This window comes from Carcharhinus amblyrhynchos, chromosome 11 (genome assembly GCF_965287045.1).
Source record: "Carcharhinus amblyrhynchos chromosome 11, sCarAmb.v2.hapA, whole genome shotgun sequence".
Classification (NCBI taxonomy): Eukaryota; Metazoa; Chordata; class Chondrichthyes; order Carcharhiniformes; family Carcharhinidae; genus Carcharhinus; species Carcharhinus amblyrhynchos.
The window spans coordinates 61,880,970-61,904,457 of record NC_137334.1 but is presented as its reverse complement, the minus strand read 5'-3'; the positions used below and the strand labels follow the sequence as shown (position 1 = coordinate 61,904,457).

Here is a 23,488-nt window from a genome sequence, read left to right as displayed (position 1 = left end):
TGGGTCGCTGGCGCACGCAGCAGTGCTAACTACTGCTACCATGCTGCTCTCAGTTCTTTGTGCTACAAACATTTGCCCTGAATTGCAGTGGGATCCAGGAAATCCCAATGCTGCAGCCTTGACACAATCTGTCTTGACATCCTTGACGTGACTTAATCAAATTATTACTTGTGTAGCTTTTTATGTATTAACGCTACCTCCAATTAATAGATTTTTGCCGCTTATCAGGGTGAAAAAGATATTGAAAGGAATAAACACCTTCTTTCCACCCTTTCCTTTCATGAAATTCCTTGCTAACCAAGCTCCAAATGTACACTCAGTCCCTTAGTTGTAGTCATGCTGCTTTTTTTCCACCACTCAGCATGGCTCCAGGTGTTTCTCTTCACCTTTTTTAATATGGCAATTGAATTTTAATTGTTCTTTTTTTGAGATTGTGCCTACTGGGCACCACAGGCTGGAGAACACTGATAATTACATTTTAATTTGTTTTAAGTTCCCTTTGTGATTTGACTTGGTTTGGGCTGTTCCCCTTTCTTTTGGGGAGCTGCCACTTTTTGTCCCTCAGTTAATTTGAGTTTGTTTACTTGAATGGTATTGAAAAGAAATACCCCTTTAGGTTTAACAGACATTCCATGGCCATTGTACTTGCACTTTCATGTCTGTCTGGATATAATAACTCTTTACTGTATCAGTGTAGCCATGTAACATTGAGTTCATGCTGAAGAGAGGCTTGGCATTCTGAGCTGTTTTTATACTGTCCAGTTGGAAGCTAAATTGAATAGAATTTGGGAGAAAATCATTTCTTTGCTATGCAGTCACAAAGTTTGAAAGTATTTCTTAATCTATTTTCATACAGGCAGATTCCAGGCTAAAAGCACTCAATGCAACATTCAGAGTCAAGAACCCAGATAAGTGAGTTGTTCTCTTTTGTCACATTGTTATAAATATTTGTAGACCACTGCCCCCCTCCACTCCCATAAGGCACGGTAGCAGTTTGCTCTTGAACACAGGTTTTCAGGTTGAGGCTATTTGAAAAATCTGGTTTGTGTCCTTTCAGGAAGGAAATCTGTTATCTTTATTTGATCTGATCTACTTGTGACTCTAGACTGACAGCAATGTGACTCTCATTGCAGAATGGACAGCAAATGCTGGCCTTGCTAGTGATGCCAGAATCTGAGGGGAAAAAGATTGATGCAGAAGTTCAAAAAGGCCACTGCCTTAAGGGCAATAAATGCTGAACTTAACAGTGGCACCCACACCTTAAGAATTATTGTGAAGAAAACTCTGAACTTGGGCACCAACCCTGTAGAGTTTGATTCTAGCTCCCTTTTATTCTTCTGGTTGTGTTGCTCTGCATTGGTTGCATATTTGGCAATAAAGTCAACAGAAGTTTCTTTTTCAGTTTCATCTTTAATTGCCACGCCACTTGTGGAAAGCATGTGTGACCTGTGTGTAGTAATCCTATATTTGTATGCATTAAAGCTATTCTGCTGTTCTTTCCAAATCAAGAAAATACTTCCAATTTGATGCTTCCCCCACCCACCTTCCTGTGCATATAGACTCTGCATATAGTTTTGCTGTTCCAGCAAGCTGCTGTTATTGCTGCCCGTATGCAACAGTTTTTAAATGCTGCATAATTGAAGCCATATGATTAGCCTGTAACATTAGCTGTTACAAGATCTAGAGCAATCTAGAGTTTTGATCTTTTGTTTAGTTGTGCAGACATTATATTTAGGCTCCAAGTTTAAGAGGTGCTTGCTTTTTTTATATGAAGTGTCCTCAAAAGTTTAAAAAATAGAAAACATGGCCTTTTATGGCACAAGTTATTGCTGCTAAGATTATGAAATGCAAAAATTGAGTAGTAATTTTAGGTTAAGGTTAAAATGAAGTTTTCATCTGTTCACAGGAGATTTATGGAGCTGAAACATTATGGAGATGAACTCCAGTCTATCATATCGCATCTCCTCCGAGTCAGAGCAGTATGTAATTCCCAAATTTATACCTTGCCAGAGTGGTCATTCTTGTAAGAGCTGTGAGAGTTGTTAGCAGGCTATTTGACTTGGTTACTCTTCAAGACCTGATGCTGTCACCACGTGTTGTACACATTTTGCAAAGAGTATTGTATTGGATAGCAATTGGGATCAGTGACCCTGGCTCCAACCCTGCAATTCATAATTTTTCAGTCATTGCATAACACAACTTTGAATTGGAGTAACTTTCTAGTCACTATAGCAGACTAGAATCTAGGGAATTGATTTGAATTGAAACCAGCCTTTATTTTTAGAGCTTTAAATTGTGAAATTATATCTAGATTTTGCCTCAATCTTGCAGGTGTTTTTCAGTTGTTAGCCATGTGTAATGATTTGCTTTAATTCCTGATTTAATTTGCAAAATGTTTACTCTAATTGCAGAGAGTGGCAGACCGTCTGTATGGAGTATATAAAGTGCATGGAAATTACGGAAGAGTTTTCAGGTAAGGTGAAAATTTTCACCAGTTGGTGCATTGTATAAAAGGATGTCTGTTTCATGAGTAATGAAATTGAAGAAAACTGATATGGTTTTATGAAATGCCATGCTGGGTTCCCATAATTCACAAATCTAATGTATGAACAGAATGTGATTATTGATGGGAATCCTTGAAGGGTCCCGGAATATAAAGTTTTAGTAAAACTTCCCATGGCTTTTGAACTCAATGATAGATATTTTTGGGGGTTGGCATTGTAAAGGACAGCTATGGACTGTAATACAAATATTTTTCTTTGAATAGTGAATGGAGTGCAATAGAGAAGGAAATGGGGGATGGACTGCAGAGTGCTGGCCACCACATGGATGTGTATGTATCTTAAACAGTAATGCATTTTTCTCTTTATATTGCATTATGTCACAACTCTAAACAATTTGCTTGTGAGTTTTTGGGAAGTTGAAGCAAAATACTACTGTCATCTGAAAAAATATAATTTTTTGATGTTTTAAAAGGCAGACATTAAAGTAGCTGAATATAAACCTCAAGGGAGTTTACAGTTTTTTATAATTGTGGGAACATTTTGGCATTGTTTTCACATCCCTTTTGAAATCTATGCCAAAAATCCTGCAATAACAAAAAGGCTGCTGTATTGCACATGTAATGAGTTCCATTTGCTTCACAAAACAACAGGTATTGATGGCTTTTAAATTTTGTTTATAACTGTAAAAGTTTGTCTCATAGGACTATTGATGCCTTGCAAACCATCAGACTGAAGCAATTAGAGCTGTACACATCAACTTAGAACAAAAACTTGCAGAACACAAACAGGCCCTTCAGCCCACCAAGACTGCATCAACCATGCTGTCCATATTTGCCCAGATGCCCCTTAAGTCACCATTGTATCTTCCACTACCTTCCCTGACAGTGAGTTCCAGGCACCCACCACCCTCCATTTTCTTAATAAAAAAACTTGCCTCATCTCCTTTTTAAACCTTGTCCCTCTCACCTTAAACCTATGTCCCCTAGTAATTGACTCTTCCGCTCTGGGAGAAAGTTTCTGACTATCCACTCTGTCCATGCCCCTTTTTATGTTCTTGTAGACTTCTACCAGGTCATCCCTCAACCCCATTATTCCAGTGAGAACAAACCAAGTTTCTCCAACCCCTCAAAATTAATGCCCTCCATACCAGGCAACATCCTGGTAAATCTTTTTTGTAACCCCTCAGGTCTCCACGTCTGGTAGTGTGGCAACCAGAATTGAACACTATTCCAAGTGCAGCCTAACTAAGATTCTATAAACCTGCAGTATGACTTGCCAATTTTTAAACTCAGCGCCCTGGCCAATGAAGGCAAGACTGCTGTATGTCTTCTTGACTACCTTCTCCATCTGCCGATCAATACTCTTAGGGGTTCTGCAGTTACTGTATATTTTTCATTGGTAGTAAATCTTCCAAAATGCATTACCTCACATTTGCCCAAATTTGAATTCATCTGTTATCTCTCCACTCAAGTTGCCAACCTATCTATATCCTCTGACAGTCCTCATTGCTATCCACCAACCTTTTGTTGTCTGCAAACTTATGAATCAAACCAGTTACATTTTCCTCAGTCATTAGCAAAGGCTCCAGCACTGATCCCTGAGGAACACCACTAGTCACACCCTCCATTCTTAAATACACCCTTCCACTGTTACCCTCTGAGCTCTGACTGACTGAGCCAGTTTGTATCCATCTTACCAGCCCTCCTCTGGTCCCATGCAACTTCACATTCTACCAGTCAGCCATGCGGGACCTTGTCAAAGGCCTTACTGAAGTCCATGTGGACAACATCCACTGCCCTACCCTCATCAATCATATTTGTCACATCCTAGAAAAACTCAATCATTTTGAGACACAACCTCCACTTTACAAAACCATGTTGCCTCTTGCTAATACTTTCACATATTTCTAAGTGGGAATAAATCCTGTCTCAAAGAACCCTCCAATAATTTCCCTGCCTCTGATGTAAGCCTCACCAGCCTGTAATTACCTGGATTATCCTCATTACCCTTAAATGAAGGAACAACATTGACTATTCTCCAATCCTCTGGGACTTCCCCTGGAGCCATTGAGGAAGCAAATACATCTCAGACCCCAACAATTTCCTTCCTTGCCTCTCTTAGTATTCTGGGGTATATCCCATCATACCTTGGGGACTTGACTACCTTTTACTTTTTTTAAGAACCCCCCCCCTACTATTTTGATCTCCACATAACCCACACTGTCCTTTCCCAGACTCATTATCCACAAAGTCCTTCTCTTTCGTGAATCCTGACGCAAAGTACTCATTTAATACTACACCCATTTCCTCTGGCTTGAGCATAGCTCCCCTCCCTGTCCTTGAGTAGGCCAACCCTCTCCCTGGCTACCCTCTTGCTCTTTATGTATAAAAAGCCTTGGCATTTTCCTTAATCTTCCTGGCCAATGACTTTTTGTGACCCCTTTTAGCCCTCCTGTCCTCTTACTGAAGTTTCTTTCTACTTTCCTGTATTCCACACTTCATGTGTTCTCTGCCTCCTAGCCTTGACAAATGCTCCCTTTTTCTTTTTGACCAGGCTCACTGTCTGTCATTATCCAAGGATCCCAAAACTTGCCATACTTATCCATCCTTACGAGAATGTCTGTCCTGAATTCCTGTCAACTTGCACTTGAAAGCCTCCCATATGCCAGATGTTGATTTGCCCTTAATCTGCCCCCAATCTACATTCTTCAGTTCCTGCTTAATATTGTTGTAATTAGCTTTTCCGCAATTTAACATGTTCACCTGAGAACTAAACTTTATCTATCAGTAACTTAAAGCTTACTGAATTGTGGTCACCGTTTCCTAACTGCTCCCTTTCAAAAACGTCAACTACCTGGTGTGGCTCGTTCCCCAATAACAGGGCCAGTACAACTGTTTCCCTGGTTGGGCTACCTAAATACTGTTTCAAGAATCCCTCCTGGATGTTCCTTACAAACTCTGCCCCATCCACACCAGTAGCACTGAGTCCCAGTCAACATAAAGGAAATTTAAAATCACCCACCACAACAACCCTATAACTTTGGCACCTTGCCAAAATTGGCCTAAATATCTGCTATATCTCTCCCTTCTGGCTATTGGGAGGCCTATAGTAAACTTCCAATATTGACTACACCCATCCTATTCCTGAGCTCTACTCATATTGCCTTGCTGTATGAGCCATTTGAGGTGCCCTCCCTAAGTACAGCTGTGATATTTTCCTTGTCCAGTAGTTCAGTTCCCCTACCCCTTTCACTTCGCCCTCTATCCTGTCTGAAACGTGGAATGTTAGTTATCCATCCTTAATCAAATCTCTGTAATGGCAACAAGATCATAGTTTCAAGCTCTAAGTTCATCTTCCTTACCTCTTACATTCTGGCATTTGAAAGAAATGTACTTCAGTCCACCACACCCTGTCAGGTTCTTCTTGAGTCTTACTGGCCCTACTTTCTAGTTCCACTTCAGTTAATTCACCTTTTACTTTGTTTCCCACTCCTCTGCCAAACTAGTTTAAATCCTCCCATATGACACTAGCAAACCTCCTGACCAGAATATCAATGCCCCTCCAGTTTAAATGCAACCTGTCTTGTACAGGTCCTACTTGCCCTGGAAGAAATCAAAGTCCAGATATCTAAAACCCTCCTTCCTGCACCAGCTGTTTAGCCACATGTTGAGCTGCACTATCTTTCTATTTCTAGCCTTTCTGCCATGCGGCACAGAGTAATCTTGTGATTACAACTCGAGGTCCTGCTTTTTAGCTTTCAGCCTAATTCCTGCTGGGAAGCTGCATTTCTATCACCAATTAAATTATTTTAGAAGATTTATTAAACTTTTACCTTCTCATTGGTGTGGATACCCAAGGTAGGTCTTTGTATTGCTTGCCTTCTGTGGGATCGCTCCTTGCAGATTAACAGTTACAAAACAAAGGGAAAATGCACTTCTTCCCACTCTGCACCAAATTACCAAGTTTCAATCCCATTCTGGCTGTCTCAATCAGACTGCCCCCACTTTGGATGTACAGGTGGCTGTAAACATTTCTGATAGTTTCCCAAAAAATACAAGGATACCCTGCAACAATTGGGTGCTCCGTGTAATAACTCATTTTCACTAAGATTTGATATGCCAGCCATTCAACTTGGATTGGGCTGAATTTAATGCCAAGTGTGGCACAGCAAAACCCTGTTTAAATTTAGCAAAAGCATAACTTTCTTATTGCATTTATAACTTGAGCTTTTTCATTTTAAGGTATGCAGCATCAATTGATGACATCCTAGAAGAGGAGGAACATTATGCTGACCAGTTAAAGGAATATCTATTCTTTGCAGAAGCTCTTCGGTGTGTATTGAAAAAATTACAAAACCATGTTGGAGCTTACTCCTACATGCACAGAACAATGATGCAATTGTGTTCTTATAGAATTGGATTGCTCAGATTTGAGGTTTCCGTGTTACCCATATCTTCCAACCTTCACTGTTTACTATCTTGTGATGTCATGTATATGGTTATTATTTGAAAATGATCATCATTTTTAATGACTGAATTTGTTGCAATAGAATACTGGGAGAAATTAGTTTTTTAAAAATGCAATGTTTGATCCAGCACCAACCAAAAACCATTCTCAGCAACATCATTAAATGATACATTAGTCCTTTTTCATTTTAAAACTCTTAAAATCCTACCTTTGGGCCTCCACTGCCTTCAGGCAACTGAGAATGTTAGTTATGTCCATGTTCCACAAATTTGAAATATCTAACTTAGCACAGACAGATGATCCCCCAATTTCATTGAGGAGATCGATTTTGTTGAGATTTGATTCAAAAAGTATTAACACTCGTACCTTGAAGATTTTGACTGAAGAGATGGGGTGATGAAGCAAGTGGCATAGTATCAGCTATAGTTTTAGTGTGGAGCTGGGAGCAGTCCTGCATGTTGTGTTTTTATAAATGTTCTTTTTGGTTAGCCTGCAGCAGTTTCTTGAAATAGTTAAATTGTCAATCTGACAGATGTTGCAAGGATGCCATGTTCTGGCCCCCTCAGGGCAACTTGGTTGTGCGTAAACCCTTTTTAAAGCTTAAAGGGTTTTTATGGAACTGGGTTTGGACATTTTGGCGTAACATTATGTATAGTGAGGCACATATTTAGCACAGCATGCATGCGCCTGCCATCAGCGGTACTGAGAAAATTTGGCACTTTTTTAACCTGTAAACCCCAGCAGCAATGTCTTGGGTTCCCAACTTGGTGTGGTTTTTAATGTATCCTAGAAATGGACTTCAATTAGTGCATGATTAGTCTGGAACTTTAATAAACCATTGATATTGTCTTTATGCAAAAGTTTAGATTTCTTCAGAAAATCCTAAATTCTAGTTGCATGAAGAGAACTTCAGAATTTAAAAAGATGTATTTTAAAATGAGTATAGGCTGTTTTTAAGTTTTAAAATAAATTAAAACAAAGTAGAACTTTAGAAAAAAATTTTCTCATTTGCATACCTTGATGTTTCCATGAACATAGGGTAAATGACAGTGTTCAACAAATAGCTCCTAGTATTCTTATCTGTATGTACAAATAACAAATGTGAAGTTGCAGTCTAAGTATGGGTCAAAATTATGGTTAGAGGATTATCTAGCCTAGAAAGACCAAAATAAAATTCTGAATTTGTAATTGTAGTGCATAGCTTAAGGCTTAAAGGTGCAAGAGGTAAGAGGATTCTTGCAGCATAATAGGAATACTTAAAAATGGAAACAAATGAGTTGAAATTTGGTACAAAGCCAGATTAACAGTTGTAAAAACTTTTTCTGAAAAGTAATATCAACAGTTGTGAAGTTTGACTAATCTCATGCTGCATTGGGAACTTTGGTACATATTTAATCTGACTAGTCAAAGTTCAAATGTTGGTTATTAAATTTCAATTTAAATACAGATGGGTGTTATCCCAATGTAAATCTAAGGAGCTTTTGCAGAAGTAATTGAGTTGTGGAACTATTTTAAATTGGATGAGAATGAAATGTGACACTTAGTATTTACTGCTTTTTTTAAAATTCTAGGTCTGTATGTAGAAAGCATGAACTGCAGCAGTATGAATTGGAGATGAGTGCTTTTGATCTAACCTCGAAGAAACAACAAAGGGAGGAGCTAGCTACTGGGGTGCGACTGTTTCTCCTCTTCTTCCGCCCACGCCACTCCGTTTCAGTGTCCCACACTATTGGGTTCTGTGTGGGTGATTTGGTTCTTGTAGCCTTCGAGCCTCCAATATATTTCCAGGAGATGTGCAGAATTTATTTCATTTTATTTATTGGTGTTATTGCGTACTGAGCAAAGCCACTAGCTTATTGTTTGAGGAAACAAAATCTCAATTGTAAGTGGCTTCCCAGAATTTTGAATTTGGCACATGCTGATCACTTCCTAATCTACTTCTGTTTTGAGTTGCATTTTCTTCCTGGTTTTCTTTTCCCTTTTGGATTTGATTGGCTGTAATCAGACTTTATGAATAATCACATGTAATTACTCTAATATATTGCTACTGAAATTTGAACTGCTAATGCTCTAACAGTGAACATGTTTTTTCCACCTCCACTGAGGACCTGATCTTGTAAGCTTAAAAGCTAATGTAAACCATTCCTAATTAAATGACAGAAGTACAAATCTTGCAATTCTGATATGTAGAACTTGTGTAACAGGAAGTGTGAATGCGAGTTGCCAGACATGTGTAAGGGATTTCTCTGATCTGGATTTAACTTTATGTAGTGTAAATTAAAGTACATATGAAACTGAAACTCTATATGCAAAGTAATAACAATCAAGACATTGGACATGACACAAATTTCAAATTGGTCTCTGATCACTTGGGGAAAATTGGACTTTTAATGCTTTGTTTGCAAGGTTAATACAAGCAATGATCTTGGGCAATATAGGAAATGGTTCATTCCAATTTGGAATTTTGTTTTTGAAAACAGTGCATTGCAAAAAAACTTTCAATTAACATTTTGACTATACCCTTTACTAATTTTGTGCTCTGTCCTTCAGATATTTGTTTCACACGAGTCCAGTTTTTTTTGTCTTGGGAGTTTTTTTGAACACACACCAGTTAGTATTTCACATCAAGCTGTTGGTTATTATGGCCAAGATCTTCTGATTAGTGGCACCACTGATTTTTAATCTGTCCACTGATCTTCCAGTGTTTGTTTCAGCAGGGATGGATGAGCAGTTAGATGGCCAAGTGACAAGTATTTCCAATGCAGTGACCTTTCTTGAACTGAAGATGTCCCTTCATGTCTGTCTTCAGTTGATTTTTGTCTCTCCTCTCCACTCTGCACACATGCACTGTGTAGTCTCTCTTATGCTCACCACCACCCTGACAGTGCTTACCCATGCTTTATCTATCCTCCTGATGTTGCTGGACAAAATTTGCTAACCTTCATCCTCTTTAACCCTGGGGCTTTGCAAAGCTGTTGGTGTTCCTCTTGAGACTACTGCAACAACTTGCAGCCCTTACTCATTGGAATAATGGAACAAAGTCTTTTTGGTTGTCATCAGTGAATAGTTTTTATAGTTAATCATTTTTTATTGGAGGATGTTACACAGATGCCACCTGATGCAGTGTTGGAAACTTGGTCTGTTAAACAGTAATTGAAGCCTGTGTTCCACATTGAGTACGTCATGGAGATTAATATGTTAGGGTGTTGTGTGGGAGGGGTTGTGGAGTGTTAGTTTTAACTGGCATGCAACTTTTTGGCTCTTTAGCTTTCAGTATTAAAGCCTTGAACTTTGCATACTATTTTTCCTTTATTGCTCAGTTCATCCTCAAGAGGGAGGAGCATGCGTATAAATCGTTATCCATTTCCATCCTCTTTAGAGCAAGTATGTTTAATCAAGTGGCACAGATTAGATTTGCAGCCCAGCAGATGCACTTATCTGCAAGGAATAATTGACTTCTATTCTTTGACATTGTGCAGTTTGCCATTGACATGGTCTGCAGCTTGATTATCTTTCTGTGAAAATACCCTACCTAATGTTAGATTTTTGAGTTGCTTGCAAAACTTTTTTAACTCTCCTGTATCAGAATGCTAAGTAAGCCAAGTGATTGAATCCAGATGTTTTCAGTAACAATCAATGCCATCCTTTTATTATCTCTTCTGTTGGTTGAATAGATAATCATCAACACTTCACATTTGCACAACTCATTATTTTTAATATGGATAATGTTAACTTTGTTAACTTTAATGTTAACTTTATGAAAAATGTTAACTTGCTACATCTGACCAAACCAATTGTTCTTAACCTTTTATAGACGGTGCGAACATTCTCCCTCAAAGGTATGACCAGCAAACTTTTTGGGCAGGAAACACCAGAACAAAGAGAAGCTAAGCTAAATATGTTGGAGGAGCAAATTGCTGAAGGAGAGGAGCTAGTGAAGACCAAAAATCTTGAGTGCGAGTAAGGTCAACTGTATATTCTACTGCTAAACAAATCTTGCATAGGCATAAATATTCATAATGTTGACTTGTGCAGACTATTAATTTTGGATCTATGTTCACATTTGTCTAGAAGTGCCACCATTAATTTGGATTTGGAGTCTTAATGCGCAGAACTCATGAGATGACTGTTCTGTAGCCAGTCAACGTAATTCATGACACTTATTTACAGAGAGATTGAGATGAAAAATGGGATGGGGCTATGGGGCACGGAGTAAAGGAGTTGAGACCAGGATAAGATGTTCCCACTTGTAAATTGTACAAAAGCTGTATTTGGTTGGTCATGGTGGTCAAATTTCATGGAGTTTGGGAATGAACAATTTTATATTTTCCAGTTTATTAATGGCCAACCAATAAATGTTAAATATTGAACACTAATGTATTAAAAGCAAACAAAAACCATTCCATGTTTGGAAACGTTCTTAAGACTGCAAAATTATCCATCCCTCAACATGGAAGATATAAGCTGTTAACCAGGAAATGTAATTTCAATCTGAGGGCTCTGGGTCTGTACTCGTTGGAGTTTAAGATTTCCACCCCCCCCCCACCCACCCACCCACCCATCCTTTTATTGAACCTTGCAAGATACTGCGAGGCCTGGATAGAGAGGATGTTTCCACTAATAGGGAAAAACAAACCAGAGGACACAACTTCAGGCTGAAGAGATGATCCTTTAAAACAGATGAGAAGGAATTTCTTCGAGTGGTGAAGCTGTGGAAATTTTTGCCACACAAGGCTGTGGAGGCCAGGTCATTGAATGTCTTTAAGACAGAGGCTCTTGGTATGAGAATGAGAAAAATATCAGCCATGATTGAATGTTGGAGCAGACTTGATGGACCAAGTGGTCTAATTCAACTCCTATGTCTTATGGTCTTGTAGTCTAATCTTTAGTGAGCATGTCTGGCCCAGATTGTTAACCTGTTTGTCAATATCTTTATTTTCAGAGCTTTTTAACACTTAATCACCTTTTTGTCAAAAATTCATTTCTCACTAAAATTGAATTTCAGAGGGAGTGCAGGAACAGAGCTGGAGATGTGTACAAAGATGGCAGAACAAATTGGGAAAGTTTTTTAAAAAGGCACAAGGAGTCTGGGCTTCTGTGAACCTTTTTTAAAGGCACTGATTTGATTTCAACTGGAGGATTGTCGAATTCTGGGCACTTCTCAGTTAGTAAAGATGTGAATGTGTTTGAGTGGTTCCAGGGATGACTCCTGTTAAAGGATGGAATAGAGAACCTGGGCATTGTTCCCCTTGAGAGTTAGGAGGAGATTTGAGGTAAGATTTCAAACTTATCAGACACGAATAGAGTACATAGAGCAAAATTGTTCCCTTTGGCAGAGGGGACAGGTTTAAGGTGATGTGAGAGAACCTTTAATGCAGTGTGATCCAGATAACTCTTGTGGTTTTCAAAAGTTAATTTAAGTAGCTGAGTAAAAACCAGGTTATAGAGAAAGTTGAGGGAATGGAACTAGTTGAACTGCTTTGCAGAGCTGGGACAGTTACAACAGGGTATTGTATAAATCTATTCCCTGGATTACATTTGACATTAAGTCAGTGGTATATGGACATGAATTCAAAAAATCATGTCAAAGTAAATATTTGAAGTCTTTCAGAAACTTGAGGGCATTAAGAACATAAGAAATAGGAGCAGGAGTAGGCCGCCTAGCCCTTTGAGCCTGCCCTGCCATTCAATAAGATCATGGCTGATCTGAAGTGGATCAGTTCCACTTTCCTGCTGTCTCCCCATAACCCTTAATTCCCCTGTCTATGGAAAACCTATCTACCTGTGACTTAAATATATTTAGCGAGGTAGCCTCCACCACTTCAATGGGCAGAGAATCACCACCCTTTGAGTGAAGAAGTTCCTCCTCAACTCTGATCTAAACTGCACCCCCCCCCCTTTATTTTGAGGCTGTGCCCTCAAGTCCTGCTATCCTTTCTAAGCGGGAAGAATCTCTCTACCTCTACCCTATCCATCCCCTTCATTATCTTTATACGTCTGAGATTCCACCCCCCCCCCCCCCCCCAGCCTTCTAAACTCCAAGTCCACACCCAGTCTATTTAATCTCTCTTCATAGTCCAACCCCCTCATTTCCAGTATCAGCCTAGTGAACCTCCTCTGCACTCCCTCCAAGGCCAATATATCCTTCCGCAAGTGCAGTGACCAAAACTGCACACAGTACTCCAGCTGTGGCCTCAACAGTACCCTGTACAGTTGCAGCAAGACTTCCCTACTTTTATATTCTAACTCCCTCGCTATAAAGGCCAACATTCCATTTGCTGCCTTGATCACCTGCTGCATCTGCAGACTGGGTTTTTGCGACTCATGCACAAGGACCCCCAGGTCCCTCTGCACTGTAGCATGCTGCAGCTTTTTGCCTTTTAAATAATCCCTCCAACTATTATTTCTGCCAAAGTGGATAACTTCACTCTTGCCAACATTATACTCCATCTGCCGGGTCCTCGCCCACTCACTTAGCCTATCCAGATCCCTCTGCAGACTTTCCATACCCTCCGCACAATTTGCTTTTCCACTCATCTTTGTGTCATCAGCAAATTTCATTACCCTACAATCAGCCCCCTCCAAATCGTCTATGTAATGGTAAATAGCTGAGGCACCAGCACTGATCCCTGCAGCACTCCGTTAGTCACCAGCTGCCAATCAGAATAGCACCCACTGATACCAACTCTCTGCTTCCTATTAGACAACCAATCCTCTATCCACGCTAACACCTTACCCCCAACTCTGTGCACCCTAACCTTCTGTAGCAACCTTTTTGAGGCACCTTATCAAATCCCTTTTGGAAATCTAGAAACACCACATCCACTGGTTCTCCTCTGTCTACCGCACTAGTCACATCCTCATAGAAATCCAATAAATTCATCAAACACAACTTCCCCTTAACGAATCCGTGCTGCATCTGCTCTATCAAACCATTTTTTCTAGGTGTCTTGCTATTTCTTCTTTGACAGATTCAAGCATTTTTCCAACTACAGATGTTAAACTATAATTCCCTGCCTTTTGTCTGCTACCTTTTTAAACAGCAGCGTAACATTAGCTGTTTTCCAATCTTCTGGCACTTCCCTGGAATCCAGCGAATTTTGGTAAATTACTAAGGCATCCATTATCACCTCTGGCATTTCTTTCAGAGCCCTGGGATGCATTCCATCCAGTCCTGGGGACTTGTCCACCTTCAGTCCCATTAGTCTATCAAGCACTACCCCTAGTGACAGTAATCGCATTCAGGCCCTCAACTCCTACCATCCTTCTATCTAAGATCTGGCAAACTATTCGTGTCCTCCTCCGTGAAGACCGAGGCAAAAAACTTATTTAAAGCTGCAGCCATTTCATCATCTCCCACTGCTAAATCCCCCCCTCTCATCCTCTAAGGGTCCAACATTCACTCTAGCCAGCCTCCTCCTCTTTATATATTTGTAAAAACTTTTACTGTCCTTTTTATATTTAGTGCTAGTTTAGCTTCATAGTCTATCTTTCCTTCCTTTATCACCTTTTTTGTTGATTTTTAAATTTTTCCCAATCTTCTAATTGCCTACTACTTGTAGCCACTCTGAACGCATCAGCTTTTCATTTAATACTCTCCTTTATTTCCTTAGATAACCATGGCTGGTTATCCCTTCTACATTCCTTTACCATCGGAATATGTTTCTGCTGAGTACCGAAAGATCTCTTTAAAAATCCTCCACTATTCCTCAGCCGTCCTACCAACCAATCTGTGCCCCCCAATCTACATTCGCCAATTCCGCTCTCGTCCTATTGTACTCCCCTCTGTTCAAACAGAGGACACAGGTTCGGAACCCTACTTTCTCATCCTCCATCTGCATCAGAAATTCAATCATACTATGATCACTTGTCCCAGGAGGATCCCTAATTCTACCTGCCTCGTTACACAACACCAGATCTAAGAGCTTTCCCTCCTCGTAGGTTCTGTCACATACTGTTCAAGGAAACTAACTATCATAAATATGAGCTACTCTTGTTTTCGTGCAGAGCTGAATTCTGGATCTTGCACTGATTTTGTCTCGTGTATTGTCATAATTTAGCAACCTTGAGTTTCAGAATCTGGATGTAAGTTTCACAGAATTACTACACTTAATATCTTCACTGGAGGGTCACTTAAATTTAGCTCTGGGAATGTCCTGTCTCACCCTAATTTAACACTGTCCAGTAATCTCAGGTGGAATTTCTAAAGCCTAAATCCTTAGGTTTTGATAAATGAATGTAATTTCTGGAGTGTTTGTGGCAATCTTCTATCATATTCAACTGTATCGATGTGGATTCATCACCCATGATCATATTCAAAACTAATCTGCTTAAACGATCCCTAATCTGGATAGAACATGAAGATTTAAAATATGTAGCTTGCCCAATTAGCATTCACTACCTCTGCAGTTTTTTTGTTTATTTGGCTAGGCCTGTTGGATATTTTTCCCTTGTTTTACAACCTTGTGTTGGGGACTAGACCAGAAACTCCAAAGTATATTATGCAGCTAGCCTAGGGGCATTGGTGAGGCCGCAGCTGGAGTACTGTATGCAGTTTTGGCCACCGCACTTACGCAAGGATATTTTGGCCTTGGAGGGAGTGCAGAGGAGGTTTACTAGGCTGATGCTGGAGTTGAGGGGGTTGAGCTATGAGGAGAGGCTGAATAAACTAGGCTTAAACTCTAACGAGTACAGAAGAATGAGGGGAGATCTCATTGAGACGTATAAGATGATGAATGGGATGGATAGGATAGAGGTGGAGAGACTCTTCCCGCTCAAAGGACAGTAGGACTAGGGGGCACAGCCTCAAGATAAAGGGGGGGGGGGTGTGGTTTAGAACAGAGTTGAGGAGGAACTTCTTCACTCAAAGGGTGGTGAATCTCTAGAATTCTCTGCCCGTTGAAGTGGTGGAGGCTGCCTCGCTAAATATTTTTAAGATGCTGGTTGATGGGTTTTTGATAAGCGAGGGGATTAAGGGTTATGGGGAGAGGGTGGGAGTGTGGAACTGAGCCACGACAGATCAGCCATGATCTTTATTGAATGGCGGGGCAGGCTTGAAGGGCTGGATGGCCTACTCTTGCTCCTATTTCTTATGACCCCAATTTTTTTTGCATTTGATTTTTGCATTGGGGTGAGCATAAGGTGCTTTGCTGCAGGTATAATGCAGTTGACCCACCAGGAAGCTTTTATCAAAACAAACTTTATTTAAGAACACAATTTTTTTACCAATCAAAATACTATTCTAATTTGGTAGTAATCCTCATTGACAAAAATCCCTTTAGAATTAGTTAGCATAGAAAGCAAAGATGCTTAACTGGGTACTTGATTTCCAGCCTTTTAACGCCTTTGGGCAGAAATCCAGACTGCAGCTTCTACAGAAGGATATATCCTCAACAGCAGAACTTAACAGAAGTAAACTTCAGCTCTGGCAGCTTCCAGTCTTCAGACACAGGCCATCTCTCTGTCTACAGTTTCCAACCAGCAACTTGTCAGAAAAAACGTATTTCCTGGCAGATTCCTGTCTCTAGCTTGAGGGGAAAGGGGCACTGCTCTCTAACAATTCAAAACAGCATCTGACTGACTTTGTAAGCCTAACTCAACCTGGTCATATGACCTTGCCTGTCAATCAACATAATCACTTCTACAAAACTCCAGAGGAACCACTAAAAACAACAAAACAGCATTGTTCCAGATTAAAACAAACATTTGATCAATTAAGAGCAATTATGCTGTTGCAGTAACAAGACAAGGTTGCTGAATATAGACAAAATGGCATTGGTAATAAAACAAATTGCTAAACTAACCCTGCACGAGGAACATGATAAATCCATTTTAGTGAATTTCCACAAGTCATAGGTATAAATGACATTTTACAGATGCTTGCTTTCCTTTATGGGAGACTGTCAACCTGGTTGTATTTCAAATTTTTGTGCATTTTTTAAACCTAACTTTCCTGTTGACCATTTTCCTTGTAAATTTATGATATTTACTTCTAGAGATTTCATAAAGGATGCTTGGGCAGACATTGAGCGCTTTAAGGAACAGAAGAACAATGATCTGAAAGAGGCCCTTATCAGTTATGCAGTGATGCAGATAAGCATGTGCAAAAAGGTTGGTTATTAATGTAATCTTTTGTTAAACAATTATGACAAAGATTTTGAGTCTTATTAGCTTTGTCTAGAATTGGTATCATAAGGCATCATTGTTCATCTGAATATTCAGGTATTGAAAGCACTTTAAAATTTTAATTACAAATATCCTGCATACTAAAAATTGTAACTTCAGTCTTCTATTTTAAATTCCAAACAAGCGCAAATGTGTTCAGTTGAATCAATTCATGCATGTTCCCACAATTTGCAAAACAACACTGGTCATTGCGGTGATGGCAGGGTTGAATTTAAACTCCATGTCTTTTACCTTGGCGATTTTGCAAAGCTAACTTGGCTTGGAGGTGTAACAAAGCTACAAAATATTACATAATTACTCTGAAATGCATGGTAGTTATTAATATTGTTTTGACTGGGTCATAACTTCGAGCTCCAGTGCAGTGAGCTAATGGGGAACCCGAAACATAATCGAAGATTGCATGGCAATGGGAAGAACAAACTTGGTTCCCAGTGCATGGTAATTGGCCACCTGAAAATGATATTAAATTGCAAACTTCAGATGGTTCCTGCTGTTGCATCAATAGTTGTCTAGAAAAATTTAAAACCTTGGTTGGCAACATATCTTGCCTGGCCTGAGTCAGATGGTCAGGCAAGATGGGATCATCTGAGTTTTCTGGAAGTGTTTTCAAGCAGTGTAGCTATCAGATTTGATTGCCACAGTTAAAGCCCATTATAATTAAAAAAAAATGTCATCATTCCATACATAAAGGGGGAAGGGGAGCTTTCTTTCCCTAGTAAGCAAGTCCTGCTTATTCACCATTTCTAGGCATAAAAACTGACCTAATAGTTTTACTTAAATTTTCCATTGTGCTCTCTTCCTCCCTGCCCCCATACAAATGAGTTGTACTGCTTATGAAATCTCACCAGGAAGCTGGAGGCTATTTCTTTAGTTGGCACCAATCCATAATTATTAAAAGCAGTGTTTATTCTATTCTGAGTTACTGTTTGTGTTGAAGCATTTCCAAATTAGTTTAAATGACCTGATGGTGAGGGATTGCATTTGTTCAAGCTTATCAGATTTCTGAAATCAAATAAACACCACAATCTCAAATGCTTGTAAGAAAATGCTGATTTTGATTTTTAATTTTTTGGAAGTAAAACAGTTTAATATTGTATTTCTCTAATGCAATACATGAGCTTCAAATTTTACTTCAGTAAATAGCACGGACCATAATTGCTGCTTTTGGATATATTTGGATTATGACTGAACCCATTAAACAAGTCTTTCTGTGAATAGTTATTATTTCCTTTCCTTGTGGCATAGTTCAATTGAAATTCTTGCCACCAGGGAATCCTCCTACAAATCTCATGACTACAGTGCTTGATGCCTTGTGCTTTGACTACCTGGAGTGAAATTTAGAATCTTGGTGACTAAAGTTGATGCACGTTTAAAAGGTGATTGCAGCTGGGTTGTGATTCATCTGATCTATTCTTACAAGTTAATAATTTAGAAACATGCATTGCAGTTTTGATATTGGACCAAGCCATTTTTAATTCTCCCAATGGAAGTTTTCCAGCATTTTTTGGACACTGATTAATGTGTTTAATGATTGTAGGGGCCATGAGCATGTGGTGTGGTTGAAGTAGTAGCTTGTGTAGTCACAGCAATCTTTCTGAGGAATTAATCAAATGAGAGAGAGCTTTTTACAGTAAATGTAATTGCACAATTTTTCCTAAGTATTGCATGTTAATTTTGTTTCAAGTTAAGCTATAGAATTTGGGACAGTGTGCCCCAAAGAAATCAAACTAAAACCTGTTCTAATCTAACTTGCTAAAAGACAGTTCGTGCTATTATGGGCTCTTTAGCCCTTTTTATAACTCTGAAAAGAACATTGAGGATTGTTCTAGCACAAATAGCTTGAATTTTCAGAACCACAAGAATTGGGTATTTTCAAATGGAGAATGGTATAAATTTAAAGGGAGATGCTGTAGTGGTAATGTCTTTGGACTGTAATCTAGAGACCCAGGTTAATGTTCTGGAGACATCCCAGCAGTTGGTGGAATTTAAAATTCGATTAATAAAATCTGGAATTGAAAACTAGTCTCAGTAATAGTTTCTTGGTCACAAACCAATTTGGTGGCATCCTTTTAGGGAAGGAAATTGCTGTCGTCACCTGGTCAGACTTGCATGTGCCTCCAGACCCACAACGATATGGTTTATTCATTAGTATGAAAATAGCCTAGCAAGCCACCCTGTCAAAGGACAATTGGAGATGGGCAGCAAATGCTGGCCTTGCCAGCAGCGCACATATCCCATGAAAGAATAAGGGGGAGAAAAGGTATTTACTTTAACTGATCGGCATGGATTGAAATGCAAAACCAACCTTGATCTTTCTCTTGCCATTCCCTTTTAAAAAGGATTATTTTGAAAATGTGCTTAGCTTTGTGGCTATAGTGATCAGCATTGAGTTGGCTTTCTAAGTGGCTGATGAGCTCCAGAAAATGACTATACTTGGTCCATTCTGAAAAATAGGACTGTATTTAAATATGGCTTATATTGTGTATACAAAAATTGTCCACTCCTTGGTGGAGGCCACAGTTTGTTTTTGGTCACCTATCTAGATGCATTGGCTATACTAAAATTCTCCCTGTGTACCCAAACAGGTGCTGGAGTGTGGCAACTGAGATTTTTTACAGTATTTCATTGCAGTGTTTAATGAAAGTCTACTTGTGGTACTAATAAACCTTTTTTATCTTGGAAGAGCCATTTGTTTTTTGTTTTGTTTTCTTATTGGTTCAAGTACATAAGAACATAAGAACATAAGAAATAGGAGCAGGAGTAGGCCATCCAGCCCTTCGAGCCTGCCCCGCCATTCAATAAGATCATGGCTGATCTGTCGCTGCTCAGTTCCACTTTCCCGCCCTCTCCCCATAACCCTTAATCCCCTCATCAAAAACCCATCAACCTGCGTCTTAAAAATATTTAGCGAGGCAGCCTCCACCACTTCAACGGGCAGAGAATTCCAGAGATTCACCACCCTTTGAGTGAAGAAGTTCCTCCTCAACTCTGTTCTAAACCGCCCCCCTTTTATCTTGAGGCTGTGCCCCCTAGTCCTACTGTCTTTTTTGAGCGGGAAGAGTCTCTCCACCTCTATCCTATCCATCCCATTCATCATCTTATACGTCTCAATGAGATCTCCCCTCATTCTTCTAAACTCTAACGAGTACAAGCCCAGTTTATTCAGCCTCTCCTCCATAGCTCAACCCCCTCAACTCCGGTATCAGCCTAGTAAACCTCCTCTGCACTCCCTCCAAGGCCAAATTATCTTTGCGCAGGTGCGGTGCCCAAAACTGCACACAGTACTCCAGCTGTGGCCTCACCAATGCCCTATACAGCTGCAGCAAGACCTCCCTACTTTTATATTCAATCCCCCTCGCTATGAAGGCCAGCATCCCATTCGCCTTCCTGACCACCTGCAAGCTGGGTTTTTGCGACTCATGCACAAGGACCCTGAGGTCCCTCTGCACCGCCGCCTGCTGCAGTTTTTCGCCCTGTAAGTAATAGTCCTTCCTACCGTCCTTCCTACCATTCTTCCTACCAAAGTGGACCACCTCACACTTGCCAACATTAAATTCCATTTGCCATTTCCTGGCCCATTCGCCCAGCCTATCTAGATCCTTCTGCAGACTCTCCACACCCTCCGCACAATTTGCCGTTCCCCCAATCTTGGTGTCATCAGCAAATTTCGACACCCTACACTCGGTTCCCTCCTCCAGATCATCTGTATAAATGGTAAAAAGCTGAGGCCCCAGCACCGACCCCTGGGGCACTCCACTAGTCACCATCCGCCAGTCTGAATAGCACCCGTTGACCCCCACTCTCTGCCTCCTATTTGACAACCAATCCTCTATCCATGCTAACACCCTACCCCCAACTCCATGCCCCCTGACCTTCTGCAATAACCTCTTGTGAGGTACTTTGTCAAACGCCTTCTGAAAATCTAGAAAGACCGCATCCACCGGCTCTCCTCTATCCACCGCCCTAGACACATCCTCATAGAACTCCAGCAAATTTGTCAGACACGACTTCCCTTTAATGAAACCGTGCTGCGTCTGCTCTATCAAGCAATTCCCTTCAAGATGCCTCGCAATTTCCTCCTTAATGACAGATTCTAACATTTTACCTACCACAGACGTTAAACTAACCGGCCTATAATTCCCCGCCTTTTGCCTGGCACCCTTCTTAAACAACGGCGTAACATTAGCCGTTTTCCAATCATCCGGCACTTCCCCAGAATCCAGCGACATCTGGAAAATAACCACCAAGGCATCCACTATCACCTCCGCCATTTCTTTCAGAACCCTCGGATGCATTCCATCCGGTCCTGGGGACTTGTCCACAATCAGCCCCTCCAGTCTGTCGAGCACCACCTCTCTAGTAACAGTAATGTCATTATGACCCTCCAGTCCTACCACCTTTCCATCGCTAACACCTGGCAAATTATTCACGTCCTCCTCCGTGAAGACAGAAACAAAAAAGTTATTCAAGACCTTAGCCATATCCCCATCCCTTACCACTAGGTCCCCTTTCTCATCCTCTAAAGGACCAACGTTCACCCTAGCCAGCCTCTTCCTTTTTATATATTTATAAAAACTCTTGCTATCCTTTTTTATATTAAGCGCTAGCCCAGCTTCATAGTTTCTCCTACCCTTTATCAACTTCTTTGTCAATCTTTGTTGACATTTAAACCTCTCCCAATCCTCTTCTCGCCCACTACTCTTAGCTACTCTAAATTCCTCCGCTTTTAATTTAACACTTTCCTTCACCTCCTTCATTATCCACAGCTTATTACCTCTCCTCCTACTATCCTTTTTGACCATCGGAATAAATTTCCGCTGAGCACCAAGAAAGATCTCCTTAAAGATCCTCCACTGCTCCTCAACAGACCCTCCCTCCAACGTGCTCCCCCAGTCCACATTCGCCAATTCTTCTCTCATCCTTCCGTACTCCCCTCTATTCAAACAAAGGACGCGTGTCCGGGAACCCACTTTCTCCTCCTCCATCTGCACCAGAAACTCCACCATACAATGATCACTCTCCCCAAGAGGATCCTTCACCACAAGGTCCCTAATTCTACCTGCCTCATTACATAGCACCAGATCCAAGATAGCGCGCTCCCTCGTCGGCTCCAACACACACTGTTCGAGGAAACTATCCCGGCAGCATTCCAAGAACTCTTCCTCGAGCCCCCCCGCGTCCAACATGGGTCGACCAATCAATATGCAGATTGAAATCCCCCATAACTACGGCCGTCCCATTCCTGCACGCCGCACTTATTTGCGCGTTAACAGCCCGCCCCACCTCCAGATCATTATTCGGGGGCCTATAGACGACACCCACCAGTGTCTTCCTCCCTTTGCTGTTCCTAATCTCCACCCACAACAATTCCACCCTCTGCTCCTTGGCTCCAATATCATCCCTTGCTACCACCGTGATGCTATCCTTAATCAGCAGAGCTACGCCCCCCCCCCCTTTCCCTCCTGCCTATCCTTCCTAAACACTTAATAGCCCTGTACGTTCAGCTCCCAGTCCCTGTCACCCTGCAGCCACGTCTCTGTAATGGCCACCAGATCGTATCCATTTGTCGATCTGCGCCACCAGCTCATCCACTTTATTCCGAATGCTTCGTGCATTCAGATAAAGTGCTTTCATCCCAGCCTTCACCTGGACCCTATTTGCCTTAACGCCACCAACCATACTCACGCCCCCTACTCCCTCTATTATTGGGACATCCTCGGCCTCTTCCCTTACCTGTACCCTCTCCTTAACTTTAGACCTCGTAACATCACCTACCCTCGCGCACACCCCCCCCCCCCCGCCCCCCAATTAGCTTAAAGCCCTGTCTACAGTCCTCTTTACTCGATTCGCCAGCACTCTGGTCCCTGCACGGTTCAGACCAACCCCATCCCACCTGAACAGGTCCCACCTACCCCAATACTGGTGCCAATGCCCCATAAATTCAAACCCATTCCTCCCACACCAATCCTTGAGCCACCCATTCACTTCCTTAATCCTGTCAACCCTACGTCCATCTGCACTCGGTTCAGGCAGTAGCCCAGAGATAACCATCTTGTCTCGCCTTCAAGGTTTGAGCTCAAAATTATAGGGTGACTTTCCAGTGCTACACTGAGGTCCTGACTTTTGAATGAGATGTTTAAGATCCCATGGCATTATTTTGAAGATAATAAGCAGGGAGCTGTTACCACAGTCCTGGCCAATTTTTATCCTTCAAATAGCATTAGAAAAGAACAGTAACACTGCTGTTTTTAGGAGTTTACTACAAGTATAATCATTTTTTTCTTAAATATGGGGCCCTAAAGTGTAGACACAACTCTAGATGTGGCCTCCCC

The 23,488-nt window shown here is 40.9% G+C and overlaps 1 protein-coding gene across 1 annotated transcript in view; it reads left to right on the top strand.

The window, feature by feature from the left end:
• snx4 (sorting nexin 4) overlaps positions 1–23,488 on the top strand; it is a 54,109-nt gene that overhangs the window by 27,915 nt on the left and 2,706 nt on the right. The window contains exons 6-13 of the mRNA XM_080199241.1: positions 857–912; positions 1,907–1,979; positions 2,412–2,473; positions 2,768–2,833; positions 6,746–6,835; positions 8,543–8,642; positions 10,786–10,931; positions 16,967–17,081. Coding sequence (XP_080055367.1) covers positions 857–912; positions 1,907–1,979; positions 2,412–2,473; positions 2,768–2,833; positions 6,746–6,835; positions 8,543–8,642; positions 10,786–10,931; positions 16,967–17,081 — 708 coding nt within the window. The remainder of the gene's footprint in view (positions 1–856; positions 913–1,906; positions 1,980–2,411; positions 2,474–2,767; positions 2,834–6,745; positions 6,836–8,542; positions 8,643–10,785; positions 10,932–16,966; positions 17,082–23,488) is intronic.